Consider the following 20,455-nt stretch of genomic DNA (forward strand, 5'->3'; position numbering starts at 1 on the left):
GTCACAGATTTAATATTCAATGTGTATTGTGCTGAGTATATATCTTTTCAGAAAGTCACTGGATAATTTAGGTCCTGACAGTCTCCTTTAATAGAGCCAAGCTTTTATTCAAATGACATATATTACTTTTTACTTTGAGTAAGTCAATCACCAATATAGTGGATTGCCCTCAAATGCTACTAGTGTTCCATCCCACGTAATATGTATAACACATGGCTACTTTTAACAAACATAATTTTGCTGGAAGAGGGGAAAATGTTAGAAGTCAGTTAAATGCGTATTGCATCTACAATGCCTCTAGATATTCAAGTTTGCATAGAAATAAAATATCACCTTGTTTGCAGATACAATAAATACAAAGCTGAGCAATGCATAAATTTGACACTAATAGTTCATCTTCTCATTTACCTCAGAATTCTGATGTAATCCAGAGCTGAATTTCAGAGGCATAAGTGGCAGTTGGGTGCTCAGTTTGCATTAATTACCAATGGGAGACAGGCACCTAGTTGTTCTCTGTTCCTTTGAAAGTCACCCCTTCAGACTCTGAGGTTCAGCAAAAGGAACAGGCAGTCAGGGGCTATACCTCCCTTATCTAATGTGTTCCAAATCCTCAGTGCTGCGAGATGAAACCCCTGTGACACCTACTGGGCACCACTTTTCTAGAAATTTTCAACTCCTATATAGCCCACAACTGAGAATAATGCAGGGCACACCTTGAAAAAGATGATTTTCTTATTTGATATAACATTAAGTACTATTCTCTAACGGAAACTATATTAATTTTATAAGCCTGTTCAGTGTAGCATCTTGCAATTGCTCCTATAACAAAGGGGATAAATGTCTGAACTGCGATAATTCACCAGTTCTATTAAATGTTCTCTATTCTGAACAGACCTGTGCTGCTACGAGTTAACTTCTGAGTTATCTTTTGAATAGAGGCAAAAAAAAAGGTGTAAATTATACAGACATTTCAGAGGCATTTTCTGCGACATTATTTTTGTAACAGTACTGTTTTTGCTGTCTAATTTTTCTGCAGAATTATCAAAAATAACTTTTTTTAAAGTTGCATCCTAACTTTGAAAAAAATCCCACCATACAACTAAGCTGATCAATCAGAGGTTGCACAGTAGCAGTAAAAATTCACACATGGAAAATGTTGAATACATCGAGATATTATGACAATTTTTTTTTAAAAAGTCAAAAATTCAACCAAAATGTTTTTAAGTTCCGACCGGTTCTACTATGATATATTTAGTTTAGCAACATATTATTTACTTCAATGTGCTCCTTTGATGCAGTTTGTGGTAACATGAAAGTTCTTATGAAACCGTACAGTGCAAAAAGATGTTGACAATGTTCTTAAATTTAAGTTAGAGTATTAAAATACACTCCAGAATACTTCTTGCTCAACACATTTATTCCTCCTATGTAGTACAGTGGATTATATACAGTTGTAGGACTGTACAACACTTTTGCAGTCCAATTAACTTCCCTATGATGGTAGCTTGCTTCATTTATAGCAGAGATGACAAGTCATGGAATGCATACTCAATGAAGAGCCATTTAATGATGGCCAGAAGCAGAAGATTCTGAAACAAGCACACAATTTAGATACAGTTAACAGATACAGTTAAGTATCCACAGCTATAACAATGCAAAAATTAGATGAATCAGTACCTCAAAATATTTGAAAATTCTTCATATCTACAAGGGTAGCCTAATATTTTAACACTTACATAATCAATATTATTGGTTAAATTTCATTTAATGGGGGAAAAAGTTATTTCTAAATTTAGGATATATTTATGTGGGGTAAATAAATAGTTATTGCAGTACAGTGCAATGGGAGGTATTTTCATTTTACCTGTAAAGTTAGATAACATGTCTTTATGTACAAAACTGACTCAATTTGGAGCAAGTGAATTGTCTGTCTTTTCAGTCAGAATTGAAATAGGACAATTGCTTTAGTGGAGGAGAAATAAGAGAATTATGACTTTAAATAGTCACAAGCAATGATACTTAATCTTAAGGATTGCATATTAAACTTTTACAAAAAAATAATGTTAAAATGAACTAGTTTGTTGATAGCTAAAAATGGTAACCTAGTTAAATGTAAGGTCTACCTGGTTAGATTTAAAAAACCTCTATAAAATGGTTAAGCCCATTAAATACATATTTTAGAACTCTTTTTTAAAAAGAGTTACTTTCCTGAACTACCAACCTCTGCCTCAGAACAGTAGTAACTTAGTTTATTACACAAAGGAAAAAGTAGCAATGGAAATTGGAGCAACAGCTACGTCACCAGGGTTGTAAAAACTCTGACAATGATATCAGAGTAATACAGAGAACTATAACAAAAACTGAAGGTTCCCTTTAAGGTCTACTTTGCAATATCATAATATAAAAACAAACTAAATTAAAATTAATATACTGGTCTATTTGCTTTAAATCTTATTCATGGTTAAAATCAACTACAGAATACTCTGCTGTATAACACAAATACTTACTGTCTGCCACTGCTTTTTTACCTAGAAACAGAAGAAAAATTGAAATGTTCAAAATTTAGCTTTGCATTTTTCACTTTCATTTTCAAGTTTTAAGCTCCTGAAAAACTAGTATGCAACCAAACTTGAACCAATTTGCAGTGATGACAGGAAATTTACACGTTCTGAAAAGTTAAGCATACTGCAAAATATATTTTGTTAAAATAACTATCAAAACAAGCTGTTTAAAAAAATCGGTATTACTGTAATTTGTTTTATAAATGTAATAAAGTTTTATAAGATCTCATTATAGCATGCTGTTAAATCTGAGATGCAAGGACAGTTTTTGGAAGAATTACGGGGACCACAAATTAAAGCTATAATGCTTTTTAAAATATATATTTATACACATTAAGACTTCTAACTGTAAGTTCACAAGTTACCCAGGGGAGAAGATTGCACAAGTTTGTATAATCATATGCTGTACATTTAGAGATATTTATCTAGATTCTCTGGTGACATGATTATTTTGGGCCATACCGTTGGTTTACCTGGCCACAGAAAGATTTTCCTAGGGCAAAGGCATAGAGCAGGGATCGGCAACCTTTGGCATGCAGCCCGCCAGGGAAATCCATTGACAGGCCCGGCTGGTTTACCTGCAGTGTCCGCAGGTTCGACCAACTGCAGCTCCCACTGGCTACGGTTCGCTGTTCCAGGCCAATGGGGGCTGCGGGAAGCAGCATCGGCCGAGGGATGTGCTGGCTGCCACTTCTCTCAGCCACCATTGGCCTGGAACGGTGAAACACAGCCAGTGGGAACTGGTATCGGCCGAACCTGCGGATGCTGCAAGTAAACAAACTGTCCTGGCCCGCCAGCGGATTTCCCTGACGGACCGCGTGACAAAGTTGCTGATCCCTGGTATAGAGCTTGCAGTGTAAAACCAGCATAGTAGTGCCTACTGCACTCTTACTTCAGCAGGAATGGAGCCATGGTCAGATATCCTCTATGCTCTGCCAGTCCTTGTCAGCAGTTTCTAGCCCCTTATGGCTATTAGCAGTGGGCACAAGAGCAGTCTTTAGGGGGCCAGCAAAATACAGACCAGACTGAAAATTAGGGAAGTGCAAAAGTGAGCTTAACACCAACTTTGTAAAAAATATATGGAGATATACCTATCTCACAGAACCAGAAGGGACCCTGAAAGGTCATTGAGTCCAGCCCCCTGCCTTCACTAGCAGGACCAAGTACTGATTTTGCCCCAGACCCCTAAGTGGCCCCCTCAAGGACTGAACTCACAATTCTGGGTTTAGCTGGCCAATGCTCAAACCACTGAGCTATCCCTCCCCTCCTGCATAGTGCTGGGTGCATTTTGGCCAGTCCCCAGGATCTACCATGTAAAAATGTGTACCTTTAATATGACACCTCACAGCGGTTTGGAAAACTGCAGTTTTTCTGTGAAATTTGCTTCAACAGCACCAAATTACCATTTGTTCAAAACATCTGCTGTGATACTGGAGGTGAATACTCCTGGCCCAAAATATACCAAATTCATTAGTAGTAGGGCTGTCAATTAATCAGAGTTAACTCATGCAATTAACTAAAAAAAATTATTCGTGATTAATCGCAGTTTTAATCGGACTGTTAAACAGAATATCAATTTAAATATATTAAATATTTTGGATGTTATTCTACATGTTCATATATATTGTATTCTGTGTTGTAATTTAAATCAAAGTGTATATTATTTTTGATTTATAATTTTTACAGTGCAAATATATTTGTAAAGAAAGAGTATTTTTCAATTCACTCATACAAGTACAGTAACTCCTCACTTAAAGTTGTCTCGGTGTTACGTTGCTGAACAATTAGGGAACATTCTTGTTTAAAGTTGCAAAATGCTCTCTTATAATGTTGTCTGGCAAGTGCCTGCTTTGTCCACTGCTTGCAGAAAGTGCAGCCTGTTGGAGCTAGCTGGTGGGGGCTTGGAACCAGGGTGGACCGAGAGCCCCCCATCAGCTCCCCGCTCCCCTAAGTTCCCCTGTGCGGCAGCAGCCCAGCAGGCTATCAATTGCTGGCAGTTCAGCTGTCCCTCTCCCCAGTGCTATGAGCTGCTCCTGCCCTCTGCCTTGGAACTGCACCCGGGAGCCTCCTGCTTGGATTTTTTTTTTTGGGTATGTGTGTGCGCGCGCGCTAATGTCATGGTGTCTCCCTTTCCCCTGCTCCTGCTCCCCGCTTACCCCATCTCCATAGAGCGGGGAGTAGCGGGGGACACAACAGGGCTCAGGATGGAAGGAGCTTGCTGGCAGCAACTGCTGTCTCAACTTGCTGATCTACTTAAAAAGACAATGTAATTAGATTGGGGTCAGTGTACTTAAAGGGGCAATGCGCAGTTCTCTCTCTCTCTCTCTCACACACACACACACACATAGGGCGTATGTCTATCTCTGTCTGCTATGCTGTCTCACCTCCCTCCATTTCTTCTGCCTTGTAGAGTGTGAGGCTACACTAACAACGTGTTAATCCTCAAGGGCTCAGCTGACTGCTAAATGATGAACTAGCAGTAAGGCATTCCCTGGGAACTATCCCACCCTCTGACCTCACCCAAGATTCACAATCATCATTGCTGTGTACAGTATTAAATTGTTTGTTTAACACACACACACACACACACTAATATAGTCTTTATCTGGTGAAAAAAATTTCCCTGGAACCAACACCTTGCCCCCCCATCTCTATTAATGCTTATAGGGAAACTGGATTCACTTAACATCATTTCACTTAAAGTTGCACTTTTTAGGAACATAACTACAATGTTAAGTGATGAGTTACTGTACTGTAGTGCAATCTCTTTATGATGAAAGTGCAACTTACAAATGTAGTTTTTTTTTGTTATGTAACTGCACTCAAAACCAAAACAATGTAAAACTTCAGAGCCTACAAGTCCACTCAGTCCTACTTCTTGTTCAGCCAATCGCGAAGACAAACAAGTCTGTTTACATTTACAGGAGATAATGCTGCCTTCTTTTTACTTACGTCACCAGAAATTGAGAACAGGCATTTGCATGGCACTTTCGTAATCGGCACTGCAAGGTAATTACGTGCCAAATATGCTACACATTCATATGCTCCTTCACGCTTTGGCCACCATTCCAGAGGACATGTTTCCATGCTGATGATGGTTAAAAAAATAATGCATTACTTAAATTTGTGACAGAACTCCTTGGGGGAGAATTGTATGTCCCCTGATCCGCTTTACCTGCATTCTGCCATATATTTCATGTTATAGCAGTCTCGAATGATGACTCAGCACACATTCCTTTTAAGAACATTTACACTGCAGAGATGATGCAAAGAAAAATGCAAACAAGATACCAATGTGAGAGTTCTAAAGATAGCTATAGCACTCAACCCAAGGTTTAAGAATCTGAAGTGCCTTCCAGAATCTGAGAGGGACAAGGTATGGAGCATGCTTTCAGAAGTCTAAAAAGAGCAACAATCCAATGTGGAAACTACAGAACCCGAACCACCAGAAAAGAAAATCAACCTTCAGCTGGTGGCTTCCGACTCAGATGATGAAAATGCATATGCATCAGTCCGCACTACTCTGGACTGTTATTGAGCAGAACTCATCATCAGCATGGACTTACACTTCCTGGGATGGAGTTTGAAACATGAATGGACGTATGAATCTTTAGCGCATCTGGCATGTAAATATCTTGTGACGCTGGCTACAAGAGTCCCATGTGAACGCCTGTTCTCACTTTCAGGTGACATTGTGAACAAGAAGTAGGACTGACTGGACTTACTGGCACTAAAATTTTAGGAGTTTTATTATTGAATGCAGTTTTTTTGGTACATAATTCTACATTTGTAAGTTCAACTTTCATGATAAAGAGATTTCACTACAGTACTTGTATTAGGTGAATTGAAAAATACTATTTCTTTTTTTACAGTGCAAATACTTGTAATCAAAAGTAAATATAAAGTGAGCACTGTACGCTTTGTATTCTGTGTTGTAACTGAAATCAATATATTTGAAAAAGTGTAGAAAAGATCCAAAAATATTTAAATAAATGGTATTATATTATTAACAGTGTTATTAATGGCGTGATTAATTGCAATTAATTTTTTTAATTGACAGCACTAATTAGTATACTCAAAGTTCCATTGGTTTTCAGATTTAAAAAAAAAAAAAAAAAAAAAAGGAGTCAAACTACTAAACCTTTTTTTATTAAAAAAAATCCCAGTTTTAACCTTTAAGACACTTGCCATTCAAGATGAAGTTGCAGGAGTAAATAAACTTCACTGTGTTAAATCAATGTTGATTAGAAGTATAATTTTTTAGAGACATTTCTATATCAGCAAAAGCCCTAGTGTAGATACAGGTGTAGTGGCACAGAAGTGCTTTTGCTTTTATAGTTTATTTCATTCTGGGAACCAGTATAAGCTATAATGGCAAAAGCACTCTTTTTTTGCTGATATAAGCTGTATCTGCATGAGGAGGGTTTGCTAGTATAGCTTTCCCAGTAAACCTTTTCTAGTGTCTGGGCTTAGTGAGGTGATAAAGCAACTGCTGATTATTTTAAATAAAATATTTGGGCATTTCCAATTAATTTCAACAGTTTTATTTACGACAAAGGTTTCAAAGAAAGTACACTAAAGGTAAGATTGAAACAATGTAACTTACGACCAAAGGAAAGTTTGTAATAGGCATAGGTGGTTAAGGCCAACCCAACCCATATTTCCTGGTAAACCGTAGTGTAGTAAATCCTCATGTTGCGCCACGTCTTAGTAAAATATTGTAACATCTGAAAGTTATAAAAAAAATGGTCATGAAGATGAATTTTGCTATTACATCCTCACCTGATGTTTTACATGAATAAAGAAAGGATTTGTTCTTCATTGTACTTGAATCAGGACAAAATAAATAAGGAACTTTAAATTTAAAGGAAACATTTAATTGTATCCATAAAATAGGGTTTTAAAATGGTAACTGTTTAACCTATTAAAATTCTATCAGTTAAATGGTTAACCGTTAAGCAGTTCATATGGAGGGGAACTATGGGTGCAAGGGGTGCTGCAGCACCCCCATGTTTTACATGGGGCCCCAGCTGCCGGTTCTGTGCCCAGGGTCCTGGCCTTGCACTTGGGGTCCTGGCTGCATGCCAGCAGCGGAGTCCCAGGATGCAGGGCAGCAGCAGAGTTTAATTGTTAACCGAAACCAATAAGACTGATGCTTATCGGTTAACCAGTTAAACTTTTACATCCCTATCCCTACGCTGAATTTAATTTGATTTCCTGTTTTTATTTTAAAAATGTATTATATTAATTGAATGCTTGTGAAAAGTGCACATACATACATACTCCTGGGAACTGAAGTTCTCTATTGCCAAACCAAAAAATTGTATTAGATGGAATCAAGGTCAAGAGTAAATAGCAACATCGAAGGTAAAAAACAGTAGACCGATGTAGTTATCCCCAAACCAAGCATTAAAAACCCAGAAAATTCAGAGTTAAGGTTACAAGGGGCTGCTGGGTGATACCACAATAAAAAGAATGATGAGTAAGGATAATGAGTCAAGTAATCTACCACTGGGAACTCTCGACACACGTCCACTCATCCTAAGGCTGCTCACGACTCACTGCTACCAGCAGAATTGTTGCATACAAATTAGACAAAGGGTGGTGATTCATTGAGTTACCTCTGATATCACAATTATACTATTTAGAAGTTATCTGAACTTTTGATCTGATACTATCTATAGGCTATGTAATCACAACCAGATACAATAATTGCTAACATATCTATTTCTTCATATCTAGTTTCTTCAAATATAATTTATGTACAGATTACAATGAATTTTAACTACATGGAAAATTTGAAGAGTTTTATTCCTTGATTAAGATCAGACTCATTGGAACCAGGCCCGCTGATGGAGGGGGAGGGAAAGGGAAATTGCCCAGAGACCTGGGGGCCCCCAGCTGCTGCTGTGGTAGTGGTGGTGGCCAGAAGCCCCGGGCCCTTTTAGATTGTCTGGGTGGGCTGCAGGGTGCCTAGGCACATGAGACCACACCGGGCCCTGCGGATTGGCGTGAGTGGTCCCGGAAGTGACAGATACATCATTTCTGCCCCGGGCCCCAGCCGCTCTAGGGACAGCCCTAGCCCTGGGGCCCGGAATTTCTGTTGGTGGGCCTGTTTAGAACAAAGAAGATATTAACATGCTACATTTCTTATAGGACACATTTTAAAATGAACGTTAAACTAATTAGTGAATTTGCACAATTGCAAATTTACAGAAAATCCACTCTATATTGTGGCAGTGTTTGTAACAGACATCTTATCACTAGACACTGGACTGAGACCAAATATTTCGCACAGGCCACCTAATAGCCATCATGTGTCACAATGTACTTGTCTTCACAGGGAAAAGAGGTGTGTTCTTAATTCAAATTAGCTAACTCAAGGTAAAATACTAGTGAAGACAAGGCCCTAAAGGTGAAAATGCTCCTTACGCCCCCATTTTTCTATACTGTAATATTGTTACATCTAGGTAACAAGGATTTTTGGGGGACTGGGAGAAAGTAATTTTAAATTAAGAATAATCAAGATGCCCTTCCTCCCCTTAACCCAAGCCGAAATGAGAGAGAAAAGAGTCTTACCTAGATTTAATTAAAAATAGTCGAGAGGGAAGACAGAGCAAGAACATGGTCCAGAACAACAGATCCCTATCCCTGTTCTACTGAGCTTTATTTAATAAATAAATACATTTAATTAAGAGTCTACCATTTCCTCTCCCAGCACAGCATGTTCACCTTTACTCAGAAAAGCAGAATATATAGTTTTATGAGGCTGCTGAAAATACCATTTGACAGACAGTTCAGAGGCGATTAAAATTAACACTATTACTCCAAGTACACTATCTTTGACACATGGCCAAGCATCAAGCAATCTTTCAACATGTTTTATATTCGTTATGCCCATAGATTTGGTATTTACAAGTATTTTTGTGAAAAACTTGAGATATTTTAATATAACTTCTTCTCAACCTTCCAAAAGACCTGGGAGTATATGTAAGAGCACCACACTGAATAATACTTTACATTTCTGTAACATTTTACCTTGGGAAACTTAAAGCATTTAACAAACTATACACACAGCATATCTAAACCAGCCACATGTGGATAAAGGACAGCAGCTAGTACACTGCAAAACTGTAAGAAGGAAGGACAGAGTTTGCAAGGGACTTTAGGTCCAGGTTCCACTGACCTATTTGCTAATAGTAAATAGAAGTCTCTTCCTGCCATGTGTGTGGGGAAAGAGGAGGAGAAGGGGAAAAGGAGGTGAGACTAATGTCATCTTTCAAGTAGAGACCATCTTTCTTTTTGTTGTTTGCTTACAGTGCCAAACAAAACGTTGTCCTGGTCCACTACTAGAGCTCCAAAGCACTATGCATCCACAAATAGGCAATATGTAGGCTTTCATTTAAAAGGACATTTAACTCTTCTGTGAAAAACTTCTGAATATACAGCAATACAATGATGTCTTCCTTAGATGACAGCTCTATTACACCTGTTACCTTTCCTGATGAAGCAGAATGAAGGAAAAAAACAAAACCGTGTTGTGTTTTCACTGCTGCTATTCAGAACCACGAGAAAGATTGCATACATTTCAAATGGATTCTACTTAGAACAAGAGTTAGGAGGCAATGCAGACTAACAGATACATATACCTATCAAAGCAACAGGAGACTGTGACGTAAAAGGGAAAAAAAGGAACATATATGGACAAAATACTTTTTCTCCCACTATCAACCAAATTGTATTGCATTAACAATAGGCTAAAATGAAATCCCCATTAAATAAACACACTAAAAAGCTCAGCACCCTTCAGCTACTGCGGGGGGAGGGGACGAAATCCGGGCATCCTACAAGGTATTGACCCCTCTTTTACATCAGCTTCTGGCAGAGAAAGCCTTTGCGAAGGACTCACCCACCATGACGTGCCTGCCATCCCACCCACCCACCTTGGAGGCGGAACGTGCATCACCACGGAGGGAACCCCGAGACTGCCCCCCAGGGAGAGGCAGGGCAGGCTCCGACGGGACCGATCTCCGCGCTCTCCCTTCCCCCGGCATCGCCAGGGCGCAGCCCCTGGATTTCTTCCTCAGCTACCGGGCCGGGCCGGGCCGGCTCCTCTCCTCCCCCCGGGCTTCTTAGCAGCCCGTCTCCGGCATGAATCTCGCGGGCCTATAGCGCCCGAGGAAGGCCGCAGCCGCGCTCGCGGCAGACCCAGGGGAACCCGCCTTCCCGAAGCTCCCTCAGCAAGACGAACCGGACCGAACCCACCTTCGAGCCAGTGACACAGGGGCCGTTGGCGAAGGTCACGGAACGCAATTGCCGCTGCCGCCGCGCGCGGGACTCTGGGAAAAGAACCACCAACAAGAGGAGAGGCTAGAACGTCTCCGGCGGCGCCCCTCCCCCTAGACCAGAGAGGAGCGGGAGCGACAAGCAGCCCAGTAGGCCCTGCTTCCCTCGCCTCAGCGCCCCCTGCCGGCAAGGGCCCCGCAGCGCCTTTCCCTCACCATGCAACCTACTCAGTGACCTTCCCTCCCCCACTGCAGCCCTGCAAGGGAACCCGCGCTTCTCAACGCCTTGTTTGCTATTGCGTGCCCTGCCCGGAGAAACCCGATCAGCCCCCTGCCACTTGCCAAAAAGCCCGAGCGATGCCGTGCCATCCCCATGGCACCCGCTACTGCGGAAGAGCTGGCTCAGCACTATGCCCGCCATTGCTCCCCCTGCTGAGGAAAAGAGATCCCCCTCCAGAGGAGAAGCCAGCTTAGGGCCCTGCCCGTCTCCTATGCCCCTTTGGTTGGGGGAGGGAGCATGCTCAGCTGTTCCTTCTAAAAAGAACAGGATTACTTGTGGTGCTTCAGAGACTGACAAATTTATTTGAGCATTAGCTTTTGTGGGCTACAGTCCACTCCATCAGATGCATAGAATGGAACATATAACCAACTGTAAGAGGCTAAGCAAGACGAGCTATTATCAACAGGAGAAAAAAGCTTTTGTAGTGATACCAAGGATGGCCCATTCTAGACAGTTGACAAAGAGGTCTGAGGGTATCCAGTGATTGGGTCATTACACGTATTGAACCTATTTCCCCATGTTAAGTATCCTCACACATTCTTGTCAGCTGTCTAGAATGGGCCATCTTGATTATCATTACAATTTTTTTTCTCCTGCTGATAATAGCTAATCTTAATTAGCCTCTTACAGTTGGTATGGCTACTTTCACTTTTGCATGTTCTCTGTGTGTATATATATCTTTCTACTGTATTTTCCACTGCGTGGATCTGATCAAGTGTCCCATAGCTCACGAAAGCTTATGCTCAAATAAATTTGTTAGTCTCTAAGGTGCCACAACTACTCCTGTTCTTTCTGCAGATACAGACTAACATGGCTGCTACTCTGAAAGCTGTTCCTTCAGTGTGACTTCAACCCAGCACAATATCCCGCCTGCACTGCCCCAATGGAGAGGAACCCCCATAGCCCTTAGCCCCCTCCACAGTTGCTCCTGCAGGAAGGGGTATAACCATGCAATCTGGGGCATGGCTTATTTTAGAGGCAGGCAACGGGACTTGCTAGGTGGGAGTCATAGGGGTTATGGTGTGTGTGTAACCTACGGGAGTGGTTACACGTGGATGCTAATGTTCCCAGGGATGCTAGGGGGCTTTGCTGACAGTAGCTGGGATTCAGGGAGGGAGAGGTGCATTACCCTGGGATGTGGGAGACGTTGGCAGGGATGCAGGAAGGAAAGGGTGCGGTTGGTGCCCTACTAGATGTGGGAGGAGGGGAAGCTGTAGTGGGGGATTATCCCTAGTACTGCAGGAAGGACTTGGAAGCACCAAAGAACGGTGCGAAGGGAACTTCGCGCAAAGAAGCGCAGGAAACCAAACAGCTCCAATACCGGCCGCAGCTGCGCAGCCTGAACACGTGGCTAGAGGGCAGGGCTGCAGGGGGTGGAGCCAGCCGATCGCGCGGGATGCACGTGGCGGCGTAAGGAGTTCTGGTCCCATCGACTGTAGCGGGGGAGCTGCCTACGGCCCGGCGCCGCCATGCTGCCGAAGCTCACCCTCGACCAGATCACTGACTGGTTCACTCTCGGCAAGGCCGTCACCAACGTCGAGTTACTAGGCGGTGAGCCTCAGGTCGCCGTGCCCGCCCCGCGCCGCGGCGCCGGGCTCGCAGCGTCGGAGCCGCCCGCCGCCGGGTGAGTGTGGGAGCTGTCCAGGGAGGGGAGCGGTGCAGTGGGCCGGGCCGGGATTATTCCTCCTGCCTTTGACACGGATCTGGAGCGGGCCCCAACTGTGGCCTGCCCTACTGTAGCGGCGCTTTTCTTGGGTGGGGAGGTGGTGGGGAGCGGCCTGGGGATTAGCGGCAATAGAAAGCTCCCTCTGCCTGGTACCTTTGCCCCCCCCCGAGGCTCCTGAACGGCGACGGGGAAGGCGGGGCTTGAACCGGGAAAGCCCTGGAGCCTTGCCAGCAGGGTGGAATACTAGGACATGACTATCTTGAGCCGAGACAGGCACACATCTGAGAAGCGTAGCCATGAGGTGGGAGCTAAGGTAGAGTGAAGTTCTTGAGAAACCATTAATTATAAGAGTGAAGTTATTGTTGCACATTTAGTTTGCCAGAAGATGTTACTTTGCCACAAGTGGGTAGCAGTTTGTTAGCACTAATAGACATTTTCAGCCATTCAGTATGTACTGTTTATCCAATACCATGTTACCTGACTTATTCAAACCTCCTCCCTGTTATCTGAATCCCTTTCTTTTCTCATATGTAGCTCATGTTGGGAGGAGTGTGGGGGGCAAAGAAGGGATTCAGATAACGTGGAGATTTGGATAATAGAGAGTAGGTACCCCTGGCCAGGACTGTGAGGAGGAGCAGGATGAGCCTACCTCCCTAGCTGTGGGGGAAGCCAGCCAGCCTGCAACTGAATGCCTTCTGCAGCAGCACACGGAGTCCTCTGCAGCTCTGATGTCATGGGAGTGAGTGAGCAGGGCTATGACAGAGGAGCTGCAGAGGACTTTCTGTGCTGCTACAGTGCTGGTCACACCCGATCCTTGAAGGCTCCAGGTTCAAGGAAGGCTTGGACTTGGCAGAGCAGAGCCCTGTCATGGGGATGCATCTGTGCTCCTCCAGAACTGCAGCCTTGCCATCACACATTGGGCTTGCAATAACCGAGAGGGTAGAAGTGACAGCAAAGGAAACCCTCTGCAGCCTGCTGTTACAGGAGTCAGTGAGCAGGGTCATGACAGCGGAGCTGAAAAAGGTTTGTTGTCACTCCTGCAGTTATCCAAACTCCCAATTATCTGAATAAAATCTCTGTCCCCCATGCTATTCGGATAATTGGGAGTATACTGTACTCATAAATCTCTGTGTCTAACTGTGAATACTCTGCTGTTTGATCATCTCATATTGTTTGAGGCTAGCATTCTTTGGAAGCCCATGTTAGTTCTATATTGCAGAAGAGTGATGCGTTAACCACTAAATCATTGATTTTTCAGCCTTGATACTCTGGCCTTAGAAAGAAGTAGTTTCACAACTCCCTTACCTTTTTTAATGAGAAAATGGCAAAATAGAAAGATACTACTGCTTAAGTGGACTCCCATAGCACAGATCTAGTGCATATGACCAAAATTTTCATTGTATTAAAAAATTAGCTTTGTGTTTTTTGGAGCTACACCAGAGAATGTCAACTCTGGAATGCTTAATATAGCATGTCCGAGTCCTGGAATTGTAAACATTCAATTATTTTTCACGTTCTCTTGCAGAGAGAGAGCTCAAAGTATAATTTCTTGGTCATTAGGGACATTTGACAATGAAAAAAATGTTATTCAAAAGGCTCAACAGGTTAATCCCCTCTCTTAGGTCTTGGGAATCATGGTATATGCTCCTTTCACTTCTTCCCACCAAAGTCTCCCTGTTCTCACCCTGGGTGCCAACTTTCTCCAGTGCCGGTGGGAGCCTGCGGCTCCCCCCTGTCTCTGGTCCCACCCTAACTCCACCCTTTCCTCCTAGCCCCACTCCCATTCCAACCCCATCCCCAAAGTCCCTGCCCTAACTCTGCCCCCTCCCTGCCCCTATTGGATCCCCAAATCCCTGCCCCGGCACTGCCTCTTCCTCCAGTGTGCCACGTTTCCCCTCCTCCCCCCTCCCTTCCTGCCCCGCAAATCATATGTTTTGCGGTGCAAGCGCTGGGAGGGAGGGGGAGAAGCAGGACACAGTGGAGGTGAGCTGGAACCAGGGGCGGGGCGGGGAGCTGCCAGTGGGTGCTGAGCACCCACCAATTTTTTTCCAACCCCAGAGCACCCATGGAGTCAGCGCCTATGGTTCTCACACAGTCATCGCTCCCTATGGACTTCCTGAGACTTGTAGGAAAGGAACTCTACTTCTGCAGACCTGAGTGTTGCATGATGGTGAGGCTAGAGTAATTGATCAGAAGGGTGTTCACTCCCTTTCTTTTGACCTACTTTATATGCTCATTAGTTTCAAGAGGCTTTTTGTAGAGCTGCTGCCACTATGAGATATAAGCTCATTGGGCACCTGCTCCCCGGGTATGTCTACACATCCTGGGTTGACAGACCTGGGTTTGTGCAGTGGTGCTAAAAACAGCTGTGTAAACCTTGCAGCTCAGTCCCAAGTGCAGCTGTTTTAGTGCTGTAGCATGAGTCTGCATCTCTGACTTGCGGCTAGTTGTAGCATAGATATACACGCTGAGCTTTAGGATGCTTGCGAGGGTTCACACTTGTTTCCCAGTGTTTTTCATAGCTTCTCCAATGAGTTACTAAATATTCTAAAAAGAACAGGAGTACTTGTGGCACCTTAGAGACTAACAAATTTATTTGAGCATAAGCTTTCGTGGGCTAAAACCCACTTCATTGGATGCATGCAGTGGAAAATAGAGTAGGAAGATATATATACACAGAGAACATGAAAAAATGGCTGTTGCCATACCAGCTGTAATGAGAGTAATTAATTAAGGTGAGCTATTATCAGCAAGAGAAAAAAACTTTTGTAGTGATAATCAGGATGACCCATTTCCAAAAGTTGATAAGAAGGTGTGAGTAACAGTAGGGGAAAATTAGCATGGGAAACAGTTTCTGCTTTGTATAATGACCCGTCCACTCCCAGCCTTTATTTAAGCCTAATCTACAGCTCAGAAGGTAAGGGAGGCCTGTTCCTATGGGTGTGGAAAACTGATCCATGTCTAGAGTTATAGACAGTTATAAGAGTATAAGCTCTTAGGAAAACGAATACTTGCTTAACTAAACTTTCAGATTTTTTTTTGAGACTGCCAACACTAAATGAAGGTAAGGTGACCTTTATCTCATGAGTCTATTTTTCCAGGTAGTTTTTTGTACTTGGAATGTTCTTTGTATTTCCAAGCTTTTCAAAGTTTAGTATTTTAAAAGCTGAATGTGTTCTTGTTTTGTCTACTCAACCTTAATTTCATTGTAACCTTTATTTTTTAATCTGGAAATCAATAGATGAATATCTCTCAAAGCTTCAGTTGTCCTTTCTCTACATGTTGAGGAACTCTATTGAAGTGTCTTACTGGTATACTGTAGTAGGAGAATAAGCAGAGGAAGTGTTTCTCCATAGTGCCTTTGTGAAAAGACACTTAGAATTGGGGCCAATTTTTATTTTTTTAATGGTGTGACAGACTAACAAAAGGAAAGAACATCTGGAGAAAGAAGCTTTTTGTGTAACAAAAGTGTGCAGAAATCTTTCTTCTGTGATGGTGGGAGTTAAATCTAACCCTTTCACAATTGCAGCAAAAGTGGGTTTTTGCATCATGTTCATTGATTTTTCCGCTCTAATTGTGCCAGTTGTGGCCACAGTTACTACATGTCACTTGAGCCTAATACAGGGGTAGGCAACCTATGGCACGCGTGCCAAAGGCAGCACGCAAGCTAATTTTCAGTGACACTCTCACTGCCTGGGTCTGGGGGGCTCTGCATTTTAATTGAATTTCAAATTAAGCTTCTTAAACATTTAAAAAAACCTTATTTACTTGACATACAACAATAGTTTAGCTATATATTATAGACTTATAGAAAGAGACCTTCTAAAAACTATAAAATGTATTACTGGCATGTGAAACCTTAAATTAGAGTGAATAAATGAAGACTCAGCACACCACTTCTGAAAGGTTGCCAAGCCCTGGTCTAATACAACTTTATTATGACCCCATATTGATGGCTTGGGGCAGCAACTTTTATGTGTGTGTGGTTTTTTAAATTTTATTATTTTTTAATTTTAAATGCCTAAGTAATGTATATCCTCTGGAACAGGTTTTCAGACTCATTCACCACTATAGAAAGCTGATTCTGTAAGATACCAAATCACTGAAAGTTATTCTACAGCCCTGATAATTAACTTTTTCCAAGAAAAGCAAGGAGATGAAGTAAAACCACTTTTATTTCGAAATAAAAAGGTATCTCTAAATCTCTTCAAGGAGAGAGAACCAGCCACTAAAGCTAGTTAAATATCCAGATTGTTTCTCTTCATTTAAGGAGCTTTGCAGTATTACAACATGTTCAGAAAACTAACCATAAACAGTACAGACAATGTTACAACATTTGATTATTTTCCCTTTACAAGTTCTTGTTGGACTTGTGAAATAGTTTTCATCATCAGAACGTCTCCTTGTTTATATTGAATAAATAGTTTACTGTTTTAAAGCATACCTCACACGCGGTATATTGTTTCCTTAGAAGAATCTCAAAAAACTATGTAGATTACTGAACAGAAGTCCCTGCTAACGTTTTGCACGGTGATCGGATTTTGAAATATGGAAAATGGCTATTGGTTGTTACAGTAGATGCTATAGGTACAGTACAAACAGGATAGTTTCAACACTTTTTGGAAAGATCTACAGTTATATTTTTTTCTCTTTATATTAAAAGGTTCCCTTAAACACAATATCCTTGGAATAGTAATGGTAAAAAGGGTAATTATTTTAATTAAAGTCTGTAAAATGTATAGAGACTATAGGGATTTAAAATTCTGAGATCGCAACAAAGGGGAGCATGTCATATTTCGTATTCCTGTATGTTTTTATGTCTTTGAATTGGGATGATAAAAGGGAAATCAGATAACTGAAGACAAATTTTAACTTGATGGATAGTAATATGGAAGATTCCAGATTCGGTGAGAAAAAGTGGGAAACATGCTCTGTGTATTCTTGTCAACGTAACTTGAAACTGTGGGAATTTCATCTTTGTCCAATTTGTTAGAGCTGTCACCAGGCACTGTGAAGTGTTCAGAGCAATTTGTATTCCATACATCTACCAGTTGGTCTTTTTGGTTTTCCTTCTCAATAGTAGTTAGAAAATCTTTTAAAACTTGCTTGAATATGTAGACTATTTCCCAAGGTAAGACATCATTTTCTGCCAAAACTTCACGAAATCTAGAAACAAAAAAAGAATTGAAATCTAATTTTCAGTGCTGAAAACTATTCCAGCACACTTTTCCTCCTCTTCCCTTTTTTAGGGAAAAAAACTTTCTGGCCTCACTTGTTTCTTTTCTTCCAAAAAAAAAAAAGAAGAGAAAAATAAAAGCTCCTACAGTGTATTTGGATACAGTACAACTTAAGATCAGTGGATACTAGGGTGTGTGGTTTTTTTTTTGTTTTTTTTTTAAGTCATTTTGGTAAATTGATTCAAACTGACTTTGCCCTCAAGTATTTTCTGGGCTTTAAAGGGAGAATAGGTTCTGTTCTTCCTACACAGTCCGGGAAAATATATAAAAATACATCATCTCGGGAATTTATATATACAGTATCACATAGAAAAAGTTAATTATTAATGTGTTTTAACTAAATGTTGAGACATGCTTAATTGCAATCCCTTTAAAATATGAAGAGATTGGAGGCTTGTATGTAAACTGTTGTTGTTGTGTTAATACTCTAACTCAATTCTGTGATCATCAGGTAAATGATGGGTGTCAGATGTCTAAGCATTGTATATCTCTCTGGTACTTCGAAGATAATGCAATACAAAGGCATTATAGAAGACCTTTAGTCAGTGTACTGTGTTATAAAATCAGAGTTTTATTTTCTAGAAAAGCTATAGGAAGCTATGCAAATAAATCTTCATTTAAATTCCTAATCATTGTTACTTTGGGGAAAAAAACACAACCAAATTTTAACAACTTTGTAATTGTCACTTTCTAGTTTGATAATAAGAAAAAAAAATTGTTACCTGCTAAGAACAGTTCCAGTTTGGCAAGGTTGAATTTGTGAACAAAGGACTTCAAGCTGCCTTTGTTCAGTAGCTGGGATTGTGGCTTGCGGATTTTGGTAGTTCTTCAACCAGTTGTAATCCACACCATTTTTCTGGACTTTTTGTTCATTTTCAATCTCTTGTACTAATCTTTCACGCTCTTTCAGGTGCCATTTCAATTCCCTCAGCAAGGTCTTGGTCACTACTTCTGAGCCAGGATATTGTGCAGATTTGTAGGACTCATTTTTTGACCATTTCATCCAACCAAAAAGCGGCATTTTTTAGCTATGAGAAGATTGAACATTATAGCTCTTTGTATTGTAAACTGTAGTGTTTGTTTTCCATGAAAAAGATTAATGGAAAATTCAGAATGCTTTATGTGGTGCATTGATATAGATTGGCATATGCTCAATATTAAAATATTTTGCAACACACTTTAAGAAGTTACTGATCAAAGCCTCCAAACTCAAATTAAATCTGACACGTTACAATTTTTACAAAGATTGAAAGAGACTTGTAGCAGTTTATCTCTTCAATTGTTTTATCTGCACCATCAAATCATACTAAAATTTACTAGACTTTGAAAATGAATTGTCATCCTAAGTAGAAAATATCATTTGATAAATTGTCATCCTGAAATGCTTTTAATATATGAAGTTCAAAATGATAAACTTGCAGTTAAAGCAATTCTTAAGCAGTTGATCGATTTTTAGAGATAGGTAGTATGATTCTGCATTTTTCACTCTTTAAAATTCAATACCTGTATTTTATTTTAATTTTTTCTTATTTACACATTAGCATCTGGAAAACTATACTAGCAATAGATTAAATTATATATTTTTATTATGTAGGTGTAACTTGTCACATCTATTACAAAACAGTACACTAACTTGGGTAAAATAACATACTGTACCTTTGATGCACTTATTTGTGAACAAGTTGTTGTGGTTGAGTTTGCTTGAATTGAGATCTCTTCTTATTCTAGCATATTCTGTTTCCCGGCTGTAGCCACTATTGAAAGAAAAAGAGTTTCTCCATTTATTCACTTAAACTGTGCTTGGAAGAATAACTATCTGGACTGAGCATGAGATTTTGATTCCTTCTGTTTTTAAGATTAATTTAACTTGTAAAGTAGAGAGAAATCCTGTTGCCTAGCATTGGCAACCAAGTACTTTTCACTGACTCCATTAAGGTCTCATACCTTTGAATTGAGTTCTGCCTATGGCAGCAATTTAAAAAAAGATGGCAGCGATTTCAGATGCTTGTTGCTAAATACATCCAAAGGTATTGTTGATCATCAGATGAACAATGATATCTGAAGCAACTACAGATGTGCTCCTAGCTAAAGTTAAGACTGTCGCATGATGTGATGCTTGGCTGTGCATAGCTGTAGGTCACAATTTGGTGCTGTATTTTTATGCCTTTAGAGCTCTAAAAATAACTGTTTCTTTTATTGTCTGTCTAAACTTTCAGGTCACTTAGATGCTAAAGATTTTTTCTTCTTCTGTTAGTGTAAGGGAAATATATATCAGACTGTTTCTGTTTACAGTTCTAAATGTATAACAATAATTTTCTGGTTAGATCTTGTGAAAGCTCATCTTAACTGAGCAGTGACAGTAAAGAGCGACTTACGAGGTAGTTGTTCAGAGATTTTTAGGCTATTGTAATACTCTTGTTTTCTGA

General features: G+C 40.8%; 2 protein-coding genes across 2 annotated transcripts in view; one reads left to right on the forward strand and one right to left on the reverse strand.

Annotated features, from left to right (window-relative positions):
• The first annotated feature begins 12,591 nt into the window (after nt 1–12,591).
• TDRD9 (tudor domain containing 9) overlaps nt 12,592–20,455 on the forward strand; it is a 143,838-nt gene continuing 135,974 nt past the window's right edge. The window contains exon 1 of the mRNA XM_032771627.2: nt 12,592–12,750. Within this exon, the coding sequence (XP_032627518.2) occupies nt 12,596–12,750 (155 nt within the window). The 5' untranslated portion in view covers nt 12,592–12,595. The remainder of the gene's footprint in view (nt 12,751–20,455) is intronic.
• RD3L (RD3 like) lies at nt 17,661–19,050 on the reverse strand. Its single transcript, XM_032771626.1, has 2 exons — nt 18,752–19,050; nt 17,661–17,958 (listed from the first exon to the last, which is right to left on the reverse strand). Exons 1-2 carry the CDS (start codon nt 19,048–19,050, stop codon nt 17,661–17,663), a joined length of 597 nt encoding a protein of 198 aa, XP_032627517.1.

The sequence above is a fragment of the Chelonoidis abingdonii genome, chromosome 4 (genome assembly GCF_003597395.2).
Source record: "Chelonoidis abingdonii isolate Lonesome George chromosome 4, CheloAbing_2.0, whole genome shotgun sequence".
NCBI classification, from domain to species: Eukaryota; Metazoa; Chordata; order Testudines; family Testudinidae; genus Chelonoidis; species Chelonoidis abingdonii.

What these genes read in the sequence shown, in the direction of transcription:
- RD3L (XM_032771626.1), bottom strand. Translation starts at nt 19,050, where the DNA reads ATGCCGCTTTTTGGTTGGATGAAATGGTCAAAAAATGAGTCCTACAAA. An exon ending in ACTGGAACTGTTCTTAGCAG is followed by an intron (nt 17,959 to 18,751) that starts GTAACAATTTTT and finishes TTTTGTTTCTAG; the next exon opens with ATTTCGTGAAGTTTTGGCAG.